At 37.8% G+C, this 16,757-nt stretch overlaps 1 protein-coding gene across 6 annotated transcripts in view; it reads left to right on the top strand.

Moving 5' to 3' along the window:
* Positions 1-16,757, top strand: part of WDFY3 (WD repeat and FYVE domain containing 3) — a 185,563-nt gene that overhangs the window by 151,761 nt on the left and 17,045 nt on the right. For 5 of the 6 annotated variants that reach the window (XM_069780681.1, XM_069780713.1, XM_069780692.1 and 2 more), the window contains 15 exons: positions 1,138-1,295; positions 2,745-2,822; positions 3,788-4,015; positions 4,844-4,897; positions 7,257-7,425; positions 7,639-7,802; positions 8,586-8,734; positions 9,006-9,126; positions 9,501-9,586; positions 9,936-10,016; positions 10,568-10,622; positions 10,987-11,106; positions 11,919-12,036; positions 13,232-13,338; positions 14,125-14,278. In XM_069780681.1, coding sequence (XP_069636782.1) covers positions 1,138-1,295; positions 2,745-2,822; positions 3,788-4,015; positions 4,844-4,897; positions 7,257-7,425; positions 7,639-7,802; positions 8,586-8,734; positions 9,006-9,126; positions 9,501-9,586; positions 9,936-10,016; positions 10,568-10,622; positions 10,987-11,106; positions 11,919-12,036; positions 13,232-13,338; positions 14,125-14,278 — 1,842 coding nt within the window. The remainder of the gene's footprint in view (positions 1-1,137; positions 1,296-2,744; positions 2,823-3,787; positions 4,016-4,843; positions 4,898-7,256; positions 7,426-7,638; positions 7,803-8,585; positions 8,735-9,005; positions 9,127-9,500; positions 9,587-9,935; positions 10,017-10,567; positions 10,623-10,986; positions 11,107-11,918; positions 12,037-13,231; positions 13,339-14,124; positions 14,279-16,757) is intronic. The other variant, XM_069780703.1, reaches the window with a different exon arrangement.

Raw genomic sequence — 16,757 nt, 5'->3', positions numbered from 1 at the left:
TACAGAAAGCATTTTTGGAAACTTGGAATACTTGGTTTTGCAGTTTCTGTATTTCTAGATGTGCTTTGTCCCTGACTGATGTTTGCTCAAGTTTCCAGTATCTCCCTGATAGTCAGTATATTTGCAGAAATGTTTTGAGTAGAGTGAAGGACTTTTAAAGAAATTATTGCTATAAGAAAGTAGTAGTGGTATTAAAAGAAGAAAAGAAAGCTCAGAGGTGGAGTGAATTAAAGCAACAGTGAGGAATGTGAGCATGTACTTTTGAAGTCAAAGGTGACTGATACACGATTCATTAGCTGAATATTGGAAGAACATTAAACTGTTGAGAGAGTTGAACTAAACTGTGATTATTTTTTTTTTTACTTCAGTTTTAAAGTAAGCACACCAGTCTTGTGGACTTGACTATCAACTGGGATGGCTGTATGTGTACAAAAAGGTGCAGTAGGCCCACCTAGTTTCTCCGCTCAATACAGCTTATTTTGCTGCCAGATTGGTTAGTGGGGTCATGTTGTAGCTCCTTTTTGGGTAGACATATGGCACTCAGCTGCAATTTTTTCACTAGTATCTACTGTTTATAACATAAATTGTATAAATCCTGTTATCTTTGTGACTGTTTTGAGAAAAAAATATTTCTTCAGATGCTGTCTTCCTTCTTTGGAATGTCCACTTGTTCTTTAAGGGATGTAAATCAGCAAAATAAAGGTTGGCAGGGGTAGAGGGAGGCTAGGTGATGATTTTGTTTATACATAGCTGGTTTCCACCTCTTCAGATGAGGACAGAATTCATAGCTCATGGAGCCCAATTTTGATAATTAAAAAAAGGAGTAACAAATCTATTTGTCATACTTCATTTCAAAATGTAAGCAATTCCCAGATTTCACCTGGGGATCTTTCCTCATACAAGTCATAAATGTTTGACATGAATGTGAGTGCTGCTGGGCACTCTTAAAAAAAATAACAACAAAAATCCCCAAACAAACAAAAAACCCACCCCCCCACACAAAAACCCTAATCCCCCAAACACCCGCCTTTTTAAAGCAGCAGAAAAGGTTATTCTATTTAAAGAAACAACTGTAATGGGGGAAGGAAAAAACCCCACCTAAAAAGTGCTCCAAACACTTTCTCTTTGTTTTTTCAGCTCATGAGAAGAAATGCATCAGTAGAGGGGAGGCTTTGGTTCCAACCACACAGTCCAAACTTTCACGAGTTAGCAGTGGGTTCGGCCTCTCTAAACTAACTGGTTCCAGGAGAAACCGCAAGGAGAGTGGGCTTAATAAACACAACCTGTCTACACAGGTAATTTATGTCAATGAATAACATGCAGTCTAAAATCCAGCAATGTACGTTCAGGGTTTGTGGTAAATATCACAATGTAAGGAGTCCTGCAGTGTGTGAAGTGGTATCTGGTGCTTGGTTTTCTTTTCCCTTTTTGAATATCCAGAATGGACATCTTGCTTCTGTGTGTCCTAATCTATTAGGTGCATCTGTGCATCTGTAACGTTAAGCCAAGAGTTAAACTCTTCGTTGTTGGTGAGACTGCTCAGCTGCTTCTGTTTACATATATGCTTTATTGCTTTGCTAGTCTGGTTCTTAAAGTCAGTTTGCATTAATGCTCTGAAATGGAAGCTGTGAGATAGATGCTTGTGGTTTTTTTTCATCCTGCCCCCAAGATAATGTGGTTTAGGAAAATCCCTATATGAGTGTGTTTGTACCATGACTAAACAAATGCTGCTTTGCACTGATTTTATGGTACTACAGAGAAAAGTTCAGCAAAACAGTATGTGATGATAGAACTGGACATTCGTTTTACAAACCTGCTTGCTTAAAAAAAAATTAAAAGTTTAAAAAAAAGAGTTAGACCAGAGTAGCACAGCAGTGGTGCTCTCAGTAGGACAGTACCTGGTGGGCCGTTGCAAGGAGTTAGTATGAAGTATTTGAGGCATTGAAAACAAAGGAAAGAGAAGGGTTTGAAAGTTTTGGAGGATTGAGTTCTTACTGTATTTAGCACTTGAAACATTGGGGATATGTTGGGTCGACGGGGGCAGGTGTATTCCTGCCACAAGGAAATGTATAACTCCTGTTGACTTAATCGGGAGTTTGTGTCCTGTGAAAAAAATACGTTGCCAGTTCTTCTTCTGATCTGAAAATTATTTGGTGGCTTTGATGAAGTAAAGAATTCTCAGTGCTCTCAGTCCTTTTCCTGGTGAGCAGGCATATGCATTAAAATGAAAAGGAGGTAACTCACCAACTGTGCTGACAGGAACTGTTGCTGGCTCTATCAGTAGAGGGAGCAGTAAGTGAAAACATGTATAGCACAGTACAGAATGAGGAGTGATGGGTGTCTTGAGGATTTCCAACAGACTAGGCAGCATCCACAAAATACTACTTAAAAGGAAATAGGGAAAAGTAGTAATATTTGTAAGTGCCAGTCTTTGGCTGTTTGGGAGTGTTTTGAACTGTTAGCCATGTGTTTGGAATATTTTCCGAGGGTTTGCCAGTTTCCTTTAAAGGGTATTCCTATACATGAATCTACTGCCTTTTTAAAAAAAACAAAACAAAACACCAAACAAAACCTTAAATACTGTTGCATGCAGTAGTTTGAAAGTCATCTTTTTTTTTTTTTTTAAAAAGAAACTATCCTTTGTGAGCAAGTTTAGCAAGGTGATGTATTCATAGGCTTTTTCATTCAAACAAAATCTTCTTTTATAAAGTGTCATTCTGTCTGTCCTCTTACCTTTGTATTAGGAAATTTCCCAGTGGATGTTTACTCACATTGCAGTGGTTCGGGACCTGGTTGATATGCAGTATAAGGAATATCAGGAGGTATGGTTCAGAGGATTAATTACCTGACACTGATATTTTGACCTGTTAGGTTATACTAATCCCATTTCTCAGTATGGGGCTTGTGAAATATTAGGTTGTCATTGATGAAATGCTTGAATGTTCAGATACAGTTGTTATTTTTAAGGGTTCTTAAAATGCAATCAAATAAACAAATGAGGAAACTAATTTTGATCTAGTTGTAGATGAAAGCTTTTGTAGCAATAGGACATGTTTTTTTCAAGAAGCTTAAGTAGTCTTTCCTTAGAAGTGTAAAGAAAAAAATATGCTAGAATATGCTGTCTTTCTAAAACATGGTACAAAAACTTAAGAGTATATGCAGAGAAGCATTGTGTACAAACTACTTTCATCGTAACACAAAGAAAATTTTATGGTACCTTTCCCAAATTATGCAGTGATAGAAAGTGGCTGCTCTGTGCCTTCTAGAATGATATCTTTGCACCCTGCAGTTTCTTCCAAACATCCCTAAAGACCTTTGTTTCAAACTAGTTGTTGAGCTGCATGATATAAATCTTAAGAAGTCGGCTTCTGAGAGAAACAAGCCACTGAAAACAATTAGTTAAAAAAGTCAACCACCAAACTTTGCTTCATTGAACTTCTCTCCCCAGTGTAAATACAGGCAGGGAAGGCCTCTAAAACAGTTTTTGTTTTCATTCTTAAGTTACATTTCTTTCGTATTTGCTATTTAGAAATACATTCAATTAATGATACAAACCAAAAGCAGAGGTTTTACCTTCTTTTTTTTTTTCTTTTTTTATTGAGAAGATAACAATATGAACCCTGCTCTTATGGTAACTGACACTGAAAAGCTCATTAAGGTGTACTAGACAATGCTACTAGAATTATGAATTATTACACGTTTTTCTGTAGTGTAGTGAAAATGTTCACATCAGAGACAGGCTTGAAAGCATCACTCTTGAGGCGTATACATATGTTTTTGTATTCAGCGTCAGCAGAATGCATTAAAATACGTGACAGAAGAGTGGTCTCAAATTGAATACGAGTTACTGCGAGAGCGAGGTTTGTGGGGTCCCCCCATTGGCTCCCATCTTGACAAGTGGATGTTGGAGATGACTGAGGGTCCCTGCAGAATGAGGAAAAAGATGGTGCGAAATGACATGTTTTATATTCAGTATCCCTACATGCCTGAAGCTGAGCAAGAAACAAACTTGCTGGTAAGTATTCAAGATTTTGTGATGAGTAATTTTATACCCTGTTGTAAAATCCATATTTTTTTAGAAGTTTTTCTTAAGAAACATATTTTACTCTGTTGGTATTACCTCGTATCCTGTCTGTATGTCCTAAATGGTTGGTAAGATCCAGTTGTTCCTCGTAGTATATTTAGGGAAAGGACTGAATCACTCAGCTCAAAACTAGGTGAACTTGAAGACTAGCAGTTGCAACATAAGATGAGGTGTGCTTGCATCAGCTAAGTGATCATGCCAGTGGACAGCAGAGGCATCTTCACAAGCCTCTAGAGGCTGAGAAGTATCATAACTATGGGAGGTTTCAGTCTGAGTTCTTGGCCTTATGCTAGATAATGTGGTAAACAGTGATCTGAAAAAAAAGAAAAACAAACAGGCTACAGGCCTTTGTTCAGGTGCATTTGTGAAATGTACTTTCATCCGTCTGCGAATATGAACATGGGCTGTGTAGCAGCAATGTGCGTGGCCTTTGAAAACTTGGTAGTTAGTTCCTGTTAATTTTGGAACACCATTTTTAAGAAACAGAGCAGTCTTTATTGTGTCTTTTTAGGCATGCATGTATGCGTGCAGGATTTTTTTTCCTCAAATTAAGCATGAATGTCAAAGTACTTAAAACAAGCAAACAAAAAATAGCATTCAGCCAGTTTTAAACCATTAGGTATATTTGTCTGCTTGCAGTCTGACACACAATAGCTGTAGTGACAGTCTAATTTACACAAAGTGGAGAACATGCCATCATACATTCTTCTCAAAAGTGTTCTTTCTCTGATGCTTATATAATTGATGCCCTGTTTTCAGTCTGACTTCTCAAGTAGAGTTCCTGAGACATCTGATGATACCATTCCTCAAAAGGTAAAGAAACAAGTACACTGAAAGAATGTGAAATAAATACAACTCTTTTTTCCTCCTGCATGTTAGGCAATCTTAACAAGGCTTCTACGTTCAGCTTTCAACTTGCTCTTTCGATAAATATTTTCAGACCTAAAGGCTTTTTCAGTAATCATGTTAGAAGATGTTACTGTGCTCTCCTCAGCCTTCACCTAATAAAACTTTCTGTGGATCTTACCTTCTTTGCTGCACACTAACCGGCTGCGTTGGGCTGTGCTATCACTGTTCTCACTGTATGAACTGTTGTGGCTTTGGGATCTGAACTAATGGTTGGTGGAACATGTTTAGTAATGGGCAACACTATCACTTGGAAGCACTTACTGGGAAACTAAGTGTTTCTTTCCAAGAGAGGATCTGGGGAGCAGTTTTTTCTCCTTTTTGACCCTAATGGGCTGTAACAGGCCTACTTTTGTTAGAGCCCAGATTAATTTTGTCCTAGTTGACTCTTCCTCTCATTTTCACTATTAAAGAAATATACACATTTGTCTAAAAAATATGAATCCTGCCTTGAAAATAACAGACTTGTTTGAAAGTGGCTGCTCTGCAAGCGTTTCAGTATTACGCTGCTTCTCTGTTAATTACATTCACTGTCTTGCCCATCACTAAGTACAATGTGTAATGTGCGTTCACTCATTTTGAATTACATTCAACAATAAACTAATACATATAAGTGAAAGTGAAGCTATTATACAGAATATCCAATATAAATTGTTACTGTTTTCCTTTCTTCATGTTAGCAGTGCTAGTTAGGATTTCTCTTTGTAGGCTATACGTAGTTGTTTCCACAGAGTTTTAAGCATCATTTAAGTGGCATTTTTGTGGTGATAAGGAGAGAAGACTTAGATGAACATAAGCAGCAAATTAGATCACAGTGCCTTAAATTTTTTATTTTGGGGGCAGCCAATTTGACCTGAAATAATAAATCTCCGTGTTGTTTATCTTAATCTCTTTGTCATCTGGAGCATCCACTTGCAATAAAGCTAGTTTGATTTTATGGGTCATTCAGTTTTCCACTATACTGTCATACAGATGAACCAAAAAAAATTCACCTTTTATGTATTTCCAGTTATTACTGCAGAAGTGGGCAAGGGAAAATCTTGACTGAAATGGCAGTGATATTCTGCAGTTCTACATAATGAAAAGCATTGAACTGGATTTATAATAATAATATTTTGTAATTATCCCAACCTAATTTTGAAATTCATGGGAAATGATGCTACCAAAAAAAAAGTTTGTGATGAAGAACTGAACACATTCATAAAGCTTTCTAAAGTTAGAGGGTGGGGTCAAACAGTAGTTGGAGAAGAACATTTTCAACTGCAGTATAAAATCAGTGGGTTTTCATCCATCCATGTGTATCAAGTGTTTTAGTTCTGGAAGGGCTCTTGGCTCTTTAATACCTCTTTTATCTTCACCTGTATCTCCTGTGATCATTCTGACATACTTATTGTCCTCATTTAGTTCTTAATTCTATTTCAAATGTTACCTCCATAATCAAGTGAGGAACATAAGAATTAGCCTGTGGTGGGGGACGGGATGGGCAAAGGAAAAAAAAAACAACCCAACCAAAAAAAACCGCAAAAAAAACCCTCAACAAAACCAACACCACCACCACCCCTCCCCCCAAAAACCCAAGCCCCAAACCAAAAAAAACCCACCATACCACCACCATAATGAAAGGTATCGTAATACATTGTCATCACCTAAAGGTACAAATGCTGCTCAAAGAATTACTTTGGTTAAATGGATACTCTTGTGCCAGTCTCCTGTCCACAAACTGTCAGAATCTTTACTAAAAAAGAAACAACTGAATTAATTATGAATTTCTGAGCCTTAAAGCCAGTCCCGGGCTGCTTTTCATTCATATCAGCTTCCACATATCTGTATCTTGAGGCAATTTTTTATTCAAACTATTGCATAGCAAAGTAGTCAGTTGGCTAATGAATAAGCTGCATATGTTGTAGGGAGTTATGAAAGATGATAAAAAGGCCATCTCATCTATCAATCTTAAGCACAAGTATCCCAGCCTTTTGTGACAGCTCATAACATTCTGGCCACACTTCTTAGTTCCCATGTTGTGGGTTTATCTGCAGGCATTTCTGCAACCCCGTTATTACTTTAGTGGCTGAATAGCTCCCTTGCAAATTAGCTGGTAGATCAGATCTACTGAAGAGTCTCTGTTTCTATATGTGTTGGTGTATGACTGAGCATGCATAAAACACTTGATGGGCATGCACTGTGCTGCACACAGTATTCCTGAAACACATTCACTGAAGCGAATGAGCAGTTGACTGACCAAGCAATTTCTTCAATTATTTCTAAGAAACCTGCTCGTTACCGAAGAGCTGTAAGTTATGATAGTAAGGAGTACTACATGCGCCTGGCTTCTGGAAACCCTGCAGTCTTTCAGGATCCTATAGAAGAGAATACAGTGGGTGAAACAACTCAGCAGGAGCCAGAACATGGGGAGGACACTATTGCAAGAGTCAAAGGTTAGATCGTTTGTTCTGTCCTGAACTGTTTTCTTTAAATTTATCTGCCTTTATATCTTCTCATACATTTGCATTAAGATAAGCATAAGGATCTTGTAGGACTCTTGTTTGGTTTTCTTTCTTAGTATTGGATCAGTAATTTCAAAGTTCAATAGGTTTTGCGAAGTGAATTTTTTGCCAGGTTTTTATTTATCTATCTCTGTTCTTTTCCAGGCCTGGTCAAGCCTCCCCTGAAACGATCTCGCTCTGCTCCTGACGGAGGAGATGATGAGAACCAGGACCAATCACAGGATCAGATTGTTGAGGGGAGTTCGATTGATGAAGAGGAGAAGACTGACAATACAACTTTGCTTCGACTTCTTGAAGAAGGAGAGAAGGTACTGTGTACTTCAAACACGCTAAGCACTTATTGTGTTGGAATTTCTCCATTACATGTCACAAGCATGAATAAATGTCCTAGATGCCTTCCCTGATCTACAGGTGAATTTGCTTAATATTTTGTCAGCTTCTTCCTGGAAAGCAAATGTGTGCTCTGGTTCAAAGAGATCCTGAGCTGAAAACCCTGTACTGGAAACATTCTTTTTCTCTCCTTCTGTCTGCTAGGGAAAAAAGAACCCATCTTGAAATGAAAGCTATGAGCTGTCTTGTGCTTGGATTATTATCCTGTCAGCTTAATGAGTCCAGACAGAAAATATACCTTGAAAATATAAACACTGAACTTGGCGGACTGTCAATAATTAATTGTTTTCTTCATTAGAATGAAAAAACTTGATAACTAGTATTTTATCCCCAAGAACAGTGTTAACGACCACGCTGCATATTTGGTATTTCAGACTTTGTCTGTCTGAAGTATACCAGTAAGTACATTTGTGATCATAGTCGGGTGGGCTATGGGTTCTAAAATATGCTCAAGAAGCATGGTGTGAGTGGATAAGTTGGTAAATATATAAATCTATATCATACAGAGGAGGCTTTATTTAACTCCCTTCCCAATTGCTAAATGCAGGCATTGGGTATATCTCTGATTAAGGGGGAAAATAGCAGAATTTTTGCTGTATCTACAAGTGATAAGGCGGTGTCTGGGGCTTGTTCTAACAAAGCAACGGTCTGAGCCTGAACTTGTTAACCTGCTTTTGCTAAGCATCTGCATTTCATCACAGATTCAGCATATGTACCGCTGTGCTCGGGTTCAGGGCCTTGACACCAGTGAAGGGCTGCTTCTCTTTGGGAAAGAGCACTTCTATGTCATTGATGGATTTACCATGACAGCTACCAGAGAAATACGGGATATTGAGACACTGCCTCCAAAGTGAGTAGTTAATAGAGTTTCCTCAATCATTAATAGCTGAACAAGAAGTATTTAATGAGATTTTTTGAGGATTCAACTCCAAAATAATGTCAGATCCAGAAAGACTTCAGGAGAAGTTTCTTCTGTGCTCACAAATTGCTCAGTGTAGTATGGTATATTGTGAAAATCAGCTGTTTCTATAACTGGGCTCTCATATGAACTAAGACAATAATTCTTTTAATTTATCTTCTTTTTAATCACTTCTCTCTTGCCTGTTTATGCTCATTTACAGGATGCATGAGCCAATCATACCTAGGGGAGCAAGGCAAGGTCCAAGTCAACTCAAAAGAACATGCAGCATTTTTGCATATGAAGATATAAAGGAAGTACATAAAAGGAGATACCTTTTGCAGGTAACTTGTATGTTGTATTTGGATTGAGGGGCCAACTTTGGAATTTTTTGACGGTGTTGTCATTTTTTAAAAGTAAAATAAATACACAACTGATCAGTATTTGGAAAGTGAAGTTGTTCACAGTGTTGAAATTGAAGTGCTTAAGTTGGGCATCCTTGTTTGAACATTTGGCATACTGTGGTTTAGTTTATTGGGTGTATTAGTGAATTTTAATGTTTTGAAAATAAAATATCTGGCCCCACTAAGCAAAGTCTGCTTCACCATAATTTGGTGTCAGATGTACTAAAGTATGACTAAACTGGTCTGCACCTGACCTTCAGAGGTGACGAGCAAATGTGTTAGTGTTGACATGGGTTTGTCCTTTTTGTTTTCAGCCAATTGCAATTGAAGTTTTCTCAGGAGACGGACGGAACTATCTTCTAGCTTTCCAAAAAGGGGTTAGAAACAAAGTTTATCAAAGGTATTGTAAAATAAGTTAGAACATTAGTCTGAATATTTGCAAATACCTGTGTTGAGCTGTATTTGAGCCTATGGTGACCTAACAACCAGAAGCAGATTGCAAGAGTGATGGATGTTAGGCAGTTTATAACCTGATAGCAACTTAGTGCTGCATGAAAGAACCACTAGGAAGCGCTAATGCCCACATGCAAAACTTGTGGTATGCGTTCAGTGGGAAAAATTTTGTTGAAGATGTTGCGTAGCTGCTCAAAACAAAGTCTGTAACTGTACTCAATGCACTCTGTTTCTAAGGAGAAGACATATCAAGGACAGAAACACTGATCTTAATCTCCTTTTAACTGCTGATGCAGGTTTTTGGCTGTGGTGCCATCTCTAACTGACAGTTCGGAGTCGGTGTCTGGGCAGAGGCCAAACACGAGTGTAGAGCAAGGGTAGGTGATTCTGTTCCTCACAAGCTCTATGGCTCATCAATAGTTTCAAATAAATGATGCTTGCATTAAGGTCGGGGTTCACTGGAGAGTACTGCAACCTCAATTTAAAATTGGGCATTACCAAAATAAATAACTAGTGATGTTGTGCTCCAGTTATTTTAAATGTGCTAATATTGTTGGCAGCATTGGTATATCTTCTTACTAATTAATATGTGCTATCAGGATTAACATTATCGGTATATAGATACGTTCTGAAAGGAATTGGAATGCCAAAGCCATTAGATTTGTCCAAGTTGTTGAAGATATTTTCCTCATCAGCAGCCTGTTAGATACATTTGTACTTGCCCTGAATTGCATAATTAATGTGCATCATTTTAACTCTGTGTTTAGAAATAAAAAAAAAGGTACTGCTAAAGCAAAAAGGAACAAAGCCCTGTTTTTCTAATTCTGACAGTTTACAAGTTTTAAGATTAAAACTTTGGATTGTTTTGTGAAGATATAACCCAGATCTTACTGCTAAGTCAGAAAATGCACTTCCTTCTTCCCATTAGGTCTGGCTTGCTTAGCACATTAGTGGGAGAAAAATCTGTTACTCAAAGATGGGAAGTAAGTATGAAAATTTTGGTTGGGTTTTCTTTTTTTAATTAAATTCCACATTTTGTAGTGATATGTAATTAATCAGTGCATATATGTTGCATCCTCTTATTCAAACAGGTGGAATATAGTACTATAGAAAGTGTATCTCAGCATTTTAGTTTGTAGTATTTCATTATATCATCATCAAATAGGAAATGGTTCTACCATTGAAAATGCAAGGGGAGGGACTCTAGTAAACATAGAGTGAGCGTTGTAATATTGAAGTAAGTTTTGTATGTTTGGGGAGAGCTGAACGCTTTGACAGTCTGGCAGTGTAGACATCTGATTGTTGTAAAGTGAACACTTTACAGTGCTGTTATCTGTCTTCCTTAAGAGAGGAGAAATCAGTAACTTCCAGTACCTGATGCACTTAAACACTCTGGCGGGCAGATCCTATAATGATCTCATGCAGTACCCTGTCTTTCCCTGGATCCTCGCAGACTATGATTCGGAGGTAAATAAAATATCTTGTCAGCCTTGTCAGTGATCTTTTATATGCTGGAAGTTTTGCAAATATTACAGCTGGCTCATACTGCCTTAGTAAAACTGAGGCTTATCTTTATCGCCAGTTGTTTGCATTCATCTATTTTGTCATGTTTCTTCTACTTACCAGTGAGTAGGATATTAGAGATTCTTGGCTGTCCCATGTGGGCACGTCCTTCCCTGTGCTGTTTTTATGGATGTTACTGGACAGGTGAGGGCCAGGATACATAGCTTGTTCTAAGGCAGTTGCCTCTCTGTGTTGCAGCCGTTCCTGTAAGTCTTTGCATTAGCTTTCTACTGAATATCCTGAAGGCCATTATGCCCACAGAGAAAGCATGCTTGTCCAGAAGACTGTGGTAGGGGCTACTATGAAATCTGGCCCCACAGTCAAGAATTCACTTTTGAAAAAGATGAAACATTGTATTAATGCTTTTGTGGGCAGCTGTTGCTACCAGCCAGACCATAACATAAAATATTGTTAGTGTGCATGTCGAATATTCAAGAACAGAATTAGAGGGAACTGAGGAACAGGATGAGGAGAGCAGGGCAGAAATTATCCGGAGCCCAGATGTGACTTCAAATAAAAAACACTGACTTCTTAGATGGGACTGAAGGATTGTTTTAAGCATATCCAATATTGCATCAGCTGTGTGTATAGAAAGCAAAGATGACAGCCTTAGGAGGTATGTGGTATTAAATATGGTAATCGGCAGTGTTGAAAGGGTTTGTTTAGTCTTTGATTTTTTTTTTTTAATAAAATTGGTGTCTGTTTTATTTTTAAAGGAACTGGATCTTACCAATCCCAAGACATTCAGAAACCTGGCCAAGCCCATGGGAGCTCAGACAGAAGACAGGTTAGCCCAGTACAAGAAGCGGTACAAAGATTGGGAAGATCCCAATGGTAAGTAATGATACCTCCTGCAGGAGGAGCGGGGGTATATGTGCCTGTCACATGATGGGAGGGAGTCATGGATTTTTATATTATAGGTCAAGAGGTCTGGATGTGGATATGCAGAACTCCACTGTGGTTTTTAGTGACTCTCCAACAAATGCTAAATTAGAGCAAAGGGGCATTGGTTTTCTTGCTGTGTTGTTTGTTTTAAATCCAAATGACAGCTTTTGTTTATATGTAAAAATAAAGACAAAACAGGTGCACATTCAGAACAGTTTAACATTGTCTAAAGGCTAGAATGGACAGGGACATGAGGCACACAACCAGCTGTCTCTACTAACACAGTTTGAGTGCTGCTGCAAGAAAATAAGTTGTACAAAGGAATGGGAATACTTCTGCATTAGCACTACTCTAGCTTTTTCATTTCTCATATTAAGTGCTTTTTTGCTAAGGAAACAGCATCTTCTTAGCTAAAGAAACCCACAGAATAAGATGCAAATAAGTTACGTATTCTTGAATTTAGAGCTTCCTTATATATTGAAAATAAAACTTGCGTGTTTGGCAAGGCAACTATTATATGATACGTTTCTTCTTGTGTGTTTTTATTGAAGACACAAGCCTGTTTAACTACTGCGGTGCTGTTCTGTATCAAACAACAGCAGGTGGCAAAGACATTCATTTCTAGAAATGAGTCAGTATGTTCTAAGTGTATTTATGCAGACTTTTTGCCAGGAAATTAAAGAAAGTAAAAGCTGTACAAAATCTGTAGCCAACAATTGTGAGACATATTTCTGCCCAAGCCTTTAATTCCACAGTAACCAATAAGACTAAAAGTAAAAAAACAAACAAACGAACAAACAAAAAAACCCCAACAAAACCAAAAGTTTCTTCAGCAGAAATCATCATAGCTGAGCTGCAACACTTCAGTTGGTTAAAATAAAAAATGACTAACCTTTCAGTACTGCTCTGCAGAAGGCCATTGAATTAGGGCTACTGGACTGCAGCCAAAACTCAAGTGGTGTCCGTGACAAAACATAAAGCTTTCAGATTCTTGAGAATGAAAATTACAAATTTGAATTTTAAATGTGTCCAAGGTCACCAAGTAATTAAAATGCAGCACTAATTAATTTTTTTTCAGTTAGTACTGATTCTGTCACCGAACTGCTTTATTTGTTCTATGTTTATGGTTTTTAATCTTCTGCAGGGGAAACCCCAGCTTATCACTATGGGACCCACTATTCATCAGCCATGATAGTGGCTTCCTATCTTGTCCGGATGGAGCCTTTTACTCAGATATTCTTACGGTTACAGGTAAAAATTACATCACCTCACTTTTTGTTTCTTGCCTGCTGCACATTTGAGACCTAAGTGACAAATACGATCAATTGGCTTTGTTTTCATCAAATATGGTAGAATAAATATTTTTAGCAGAGTTGTTATTGCCTGGGAGGTTTTTGATGTATCTTTGTAAAAGACATAATGGAATTCACTTTTTTTCTAGTAGTTTGAACATTTTTCTAAGTGTATGCAGAACAAAATATCAGCAGACAAAAACCAAAGCAACTTTTATTGTGAAAAATGCTTTGCTCATCATGCTTTATTTGTCTGTTGTTGAAAGGATCATATGCCAGTTGTTTAGTTCTGTGCTGGAGGTGTTGAAAGATTGTTATTTTAAACAAATATGTCTATCCAAAGAGCCATTTTAGTACTGAGTGTTAAAACATTTGCAGAGCCTGGAATTGTTTGCCAGTTTGATGGGTAATGGGGTTTGTAACATTACATGTCAAATATTTTCCCAGACAGAAGCCATTAGGCAAAAAGATTTGTGTTTCTCTGGAAGACACTTAACTTTGAAATAGGACTAGATGACTGTCTTCTTAAAATTCTGTATATCTGTATCTCAGTGCTTTATGTTTACTATTACTGTGTATCAAAAAGTAATGCAGCTGTTTAAATCCATTGTGTTAGAGAAAGAAACATGCTATGCTCTGTAGTGTGCCTCTTTTAGGCAGAGGATGTTCTGATTTGCCTTCTTGGCAAAATCTGCTGTGCTGAGAGATACTCTGATGCTGACATGCTTCTCACTGTGTCCCACAGGGTGGTCACTTTGACCTGGCTGACCGAATGTTTCACAGCGTACGGGAGGCTTGGTATTCAGCGTCTAAGCACAATATGGCAGATGTGAAGGAACTCATCCCGGAGTTCTTCTACCTCCCCGAGTTCCTGCTCAATTCCAACAATTTTGACCTAGGTAGGCAGGAGGAGCTTGATTGCAGTGGTACGGGTGCGAGAGCAGTGCCAGACAGTGCAGCATGAGAAAAGTGTTTCATAGTATGGGCAGAAAAAGATCTGTTTAACTGCATGAGAAAATGATAGATGACTTGCATGTTCTGATATGAAAGCATAAGCAGGACTAATTCTGGTATTTCCTGATACTCCATGTTTATTCAATATTATATTTGAAAGTCTGAATGATTCAGAACTCGTTTCATTGAGAAGAGTGTGGCAGGAATTCTTATTTCTTCTGTGATGCGTCAGATTTACTTTTTTAGATTTATCAGACTTAAGATATTTTCTCAAGCAGTGAGTGTTCATTTTAAGCAGTTAATGCAAACTTTTTTCTTAGAATCACTGAACAAGACACTGAAATACCCAAAAAGGATTTTTGTTTGGAGTAGTGTGGTTTAGTTGATTTTTGGTTTTTCACCAGTTCAAAACACACAGATAATCAGGTTTTACTTGGAGTTTCTCCGGTTTGCATTTTAATCCATGCAACTTGCTATTCCATGACAGTGTTCGCCATCTTTTTTTGCATATTTTTTTAAGCTTTGCAAAATCTGTTTGACAGTCTTCATTTTTAGGACTTCCTCTTAAAGTATTCCTAAAGGCTTTGTTGAAATGTTGCAGTTAGCTTTTGTGAGAGTGATTATTCAACAGGAGTCAAATTTCAGACCTATTGGCCATAGGAGATATATGTTCCTTAGTATGTCTGTCACTCTTAACAGTGGCATTAAGCTCTTATTTTCTGAGCTCTGTGCTGTGAATCTAATAGCAATAATAAAGGTTAGTCAGGTCATAGGTTTTAATGGCCTCAAATCCTTTATTCAAAATGTATTGTAAAAGATTGGAAGCACAACCTTACAAAAACAAAAGCAAAACCAAAAGAAGACCCTGCAAAACCTCTCCCAAGTGTATTTCAGAGTACAGCCATTACTGGAAAAATGTTGAGGTCTTGTCCACTTAGCTTTGTATCTGATAATTTTGAACTGCGACCATCAGAGTCCTAGAAATTCTCATTGAGCATTTGGAACAACAGTAGAAAAGGTTTTGTTATGAACAACTGTCAAACACCATGTGATATTTTTGATTGTGTTAATTTGTACGAATCGCGCTCCCCTTCCCCTCATATAAAGAGAGAAGATGATTCAAAGTCTGGTGATGCAAGCAATGTTTCTGTTGGAGCAAGGTACTTAGTACTTGTGTACCCCTGTAAACTTGGAAATTTGTTGATGTTCCTCTGAGCTAATAGGAAGCATGGAACTGTCTCTTGGCAACAAACGACAAAACAAGAATATAATTTGGAAGTTGTAACAAATACATTTTTAGTAATGGTAACGTGCTACCATTTAATGTTCAGAGTGGGAAGGGGACTGTCTGGGATGCAGATGAATGTATGTGGCCGGACCATGCCTAGGCGAATCACCAATGTCCTTAGGTGTGAAGCTTGTGGGGGATAGCAGTTAGCTCTTCACTGTTATGAAATGAATATTTAGCCTGTACTTCTGTGATGTGTAGCCATTCTCATGGATAAAACAATAATTCCATTCCTTGATACAGAACGATACGGATAAGAAAATAAATCCTGGGATGAAATACTGTTCCACCAAGGCTTCTCAGTACAGTTTGCTGTTACACTGTCTTGTACTGGGATTTATTTTCTTCAGAATACACTCAGTTGACGTGCCATTGCTATATACATACTAAACAGATGCCAAATACAGGAAATTATGTCTTCTTTTAAATTGGGGCTAGCACATTTATTCCAGTGTTCCTCATAGAATAAGAACAAGGAAGTTGAAAAGAGATAAGGAAATGAACCTTGCTGTGCTGATTCCTCTGGGTGCAAAATGGAGCGCTGCTGTGGTAGCAGGGTTGTCTGCTTAAGTGCAAGCTGTACTGATATAACAAGATTCTGGTTGTGCAGTGATTGTGGAAGGCTATTTTACTGGCTGTTGTTTTCATTAACTTTCATGCACTGCAGTGGGCCTTTCCCATGACAAGGAGAGAAAAGCAGAAATTTACTTAAATAGAAGCATAAAGGCAAAATAATCAGATTCCAAGAGCACTTGATGGGGAAACATAAAAGTTTTGAGTTCAGACTGTACATTATGAAGTTGTGAAGACTGAGGAGGAGTAATCTGATCAATGGCTCTAGCTAGAAGGGTAATGTTTGTTTTGAAACACTATCATCATCTTCAAAAGTCCTAGCAAGGAATATCTGAATTCTTCGTCCTGCAAGCAATCTTACATGAACAACTGAGGCAGAATTTTTCATGTTTTATTGCCTGACTTTTAAAAATGACACCATACTTTAAAGAAAAGACTGATATGGCTTGCTTTATAAAGGAAAGGTGTTAGAATTTGATTTTTTTATATATTATAATTTTTTGTCACCATTGCTGTTGCAGTGCAGTTTCAGTGCTTGTCTCCAAATTTTTCTTTCTTTTTTT

Source organism: Haliaeetus albicilla, chromosome 1 (genome assembly GCF_947461875.1).
Source record: "Haliaeetus albicilla chromosome 1, bHalAlb1.1, whole genome shotgun sequence".
Taxonomy (NCBI): Eukaryota; Metazoa; Chordata; class Aves; order Accipitriformes; family Accipitridae; genus Haliaeetus; species Haliaeetus albicilla.
This window is presented reverse-complemented; position numbering and strand designations above follow the sequence as displayed.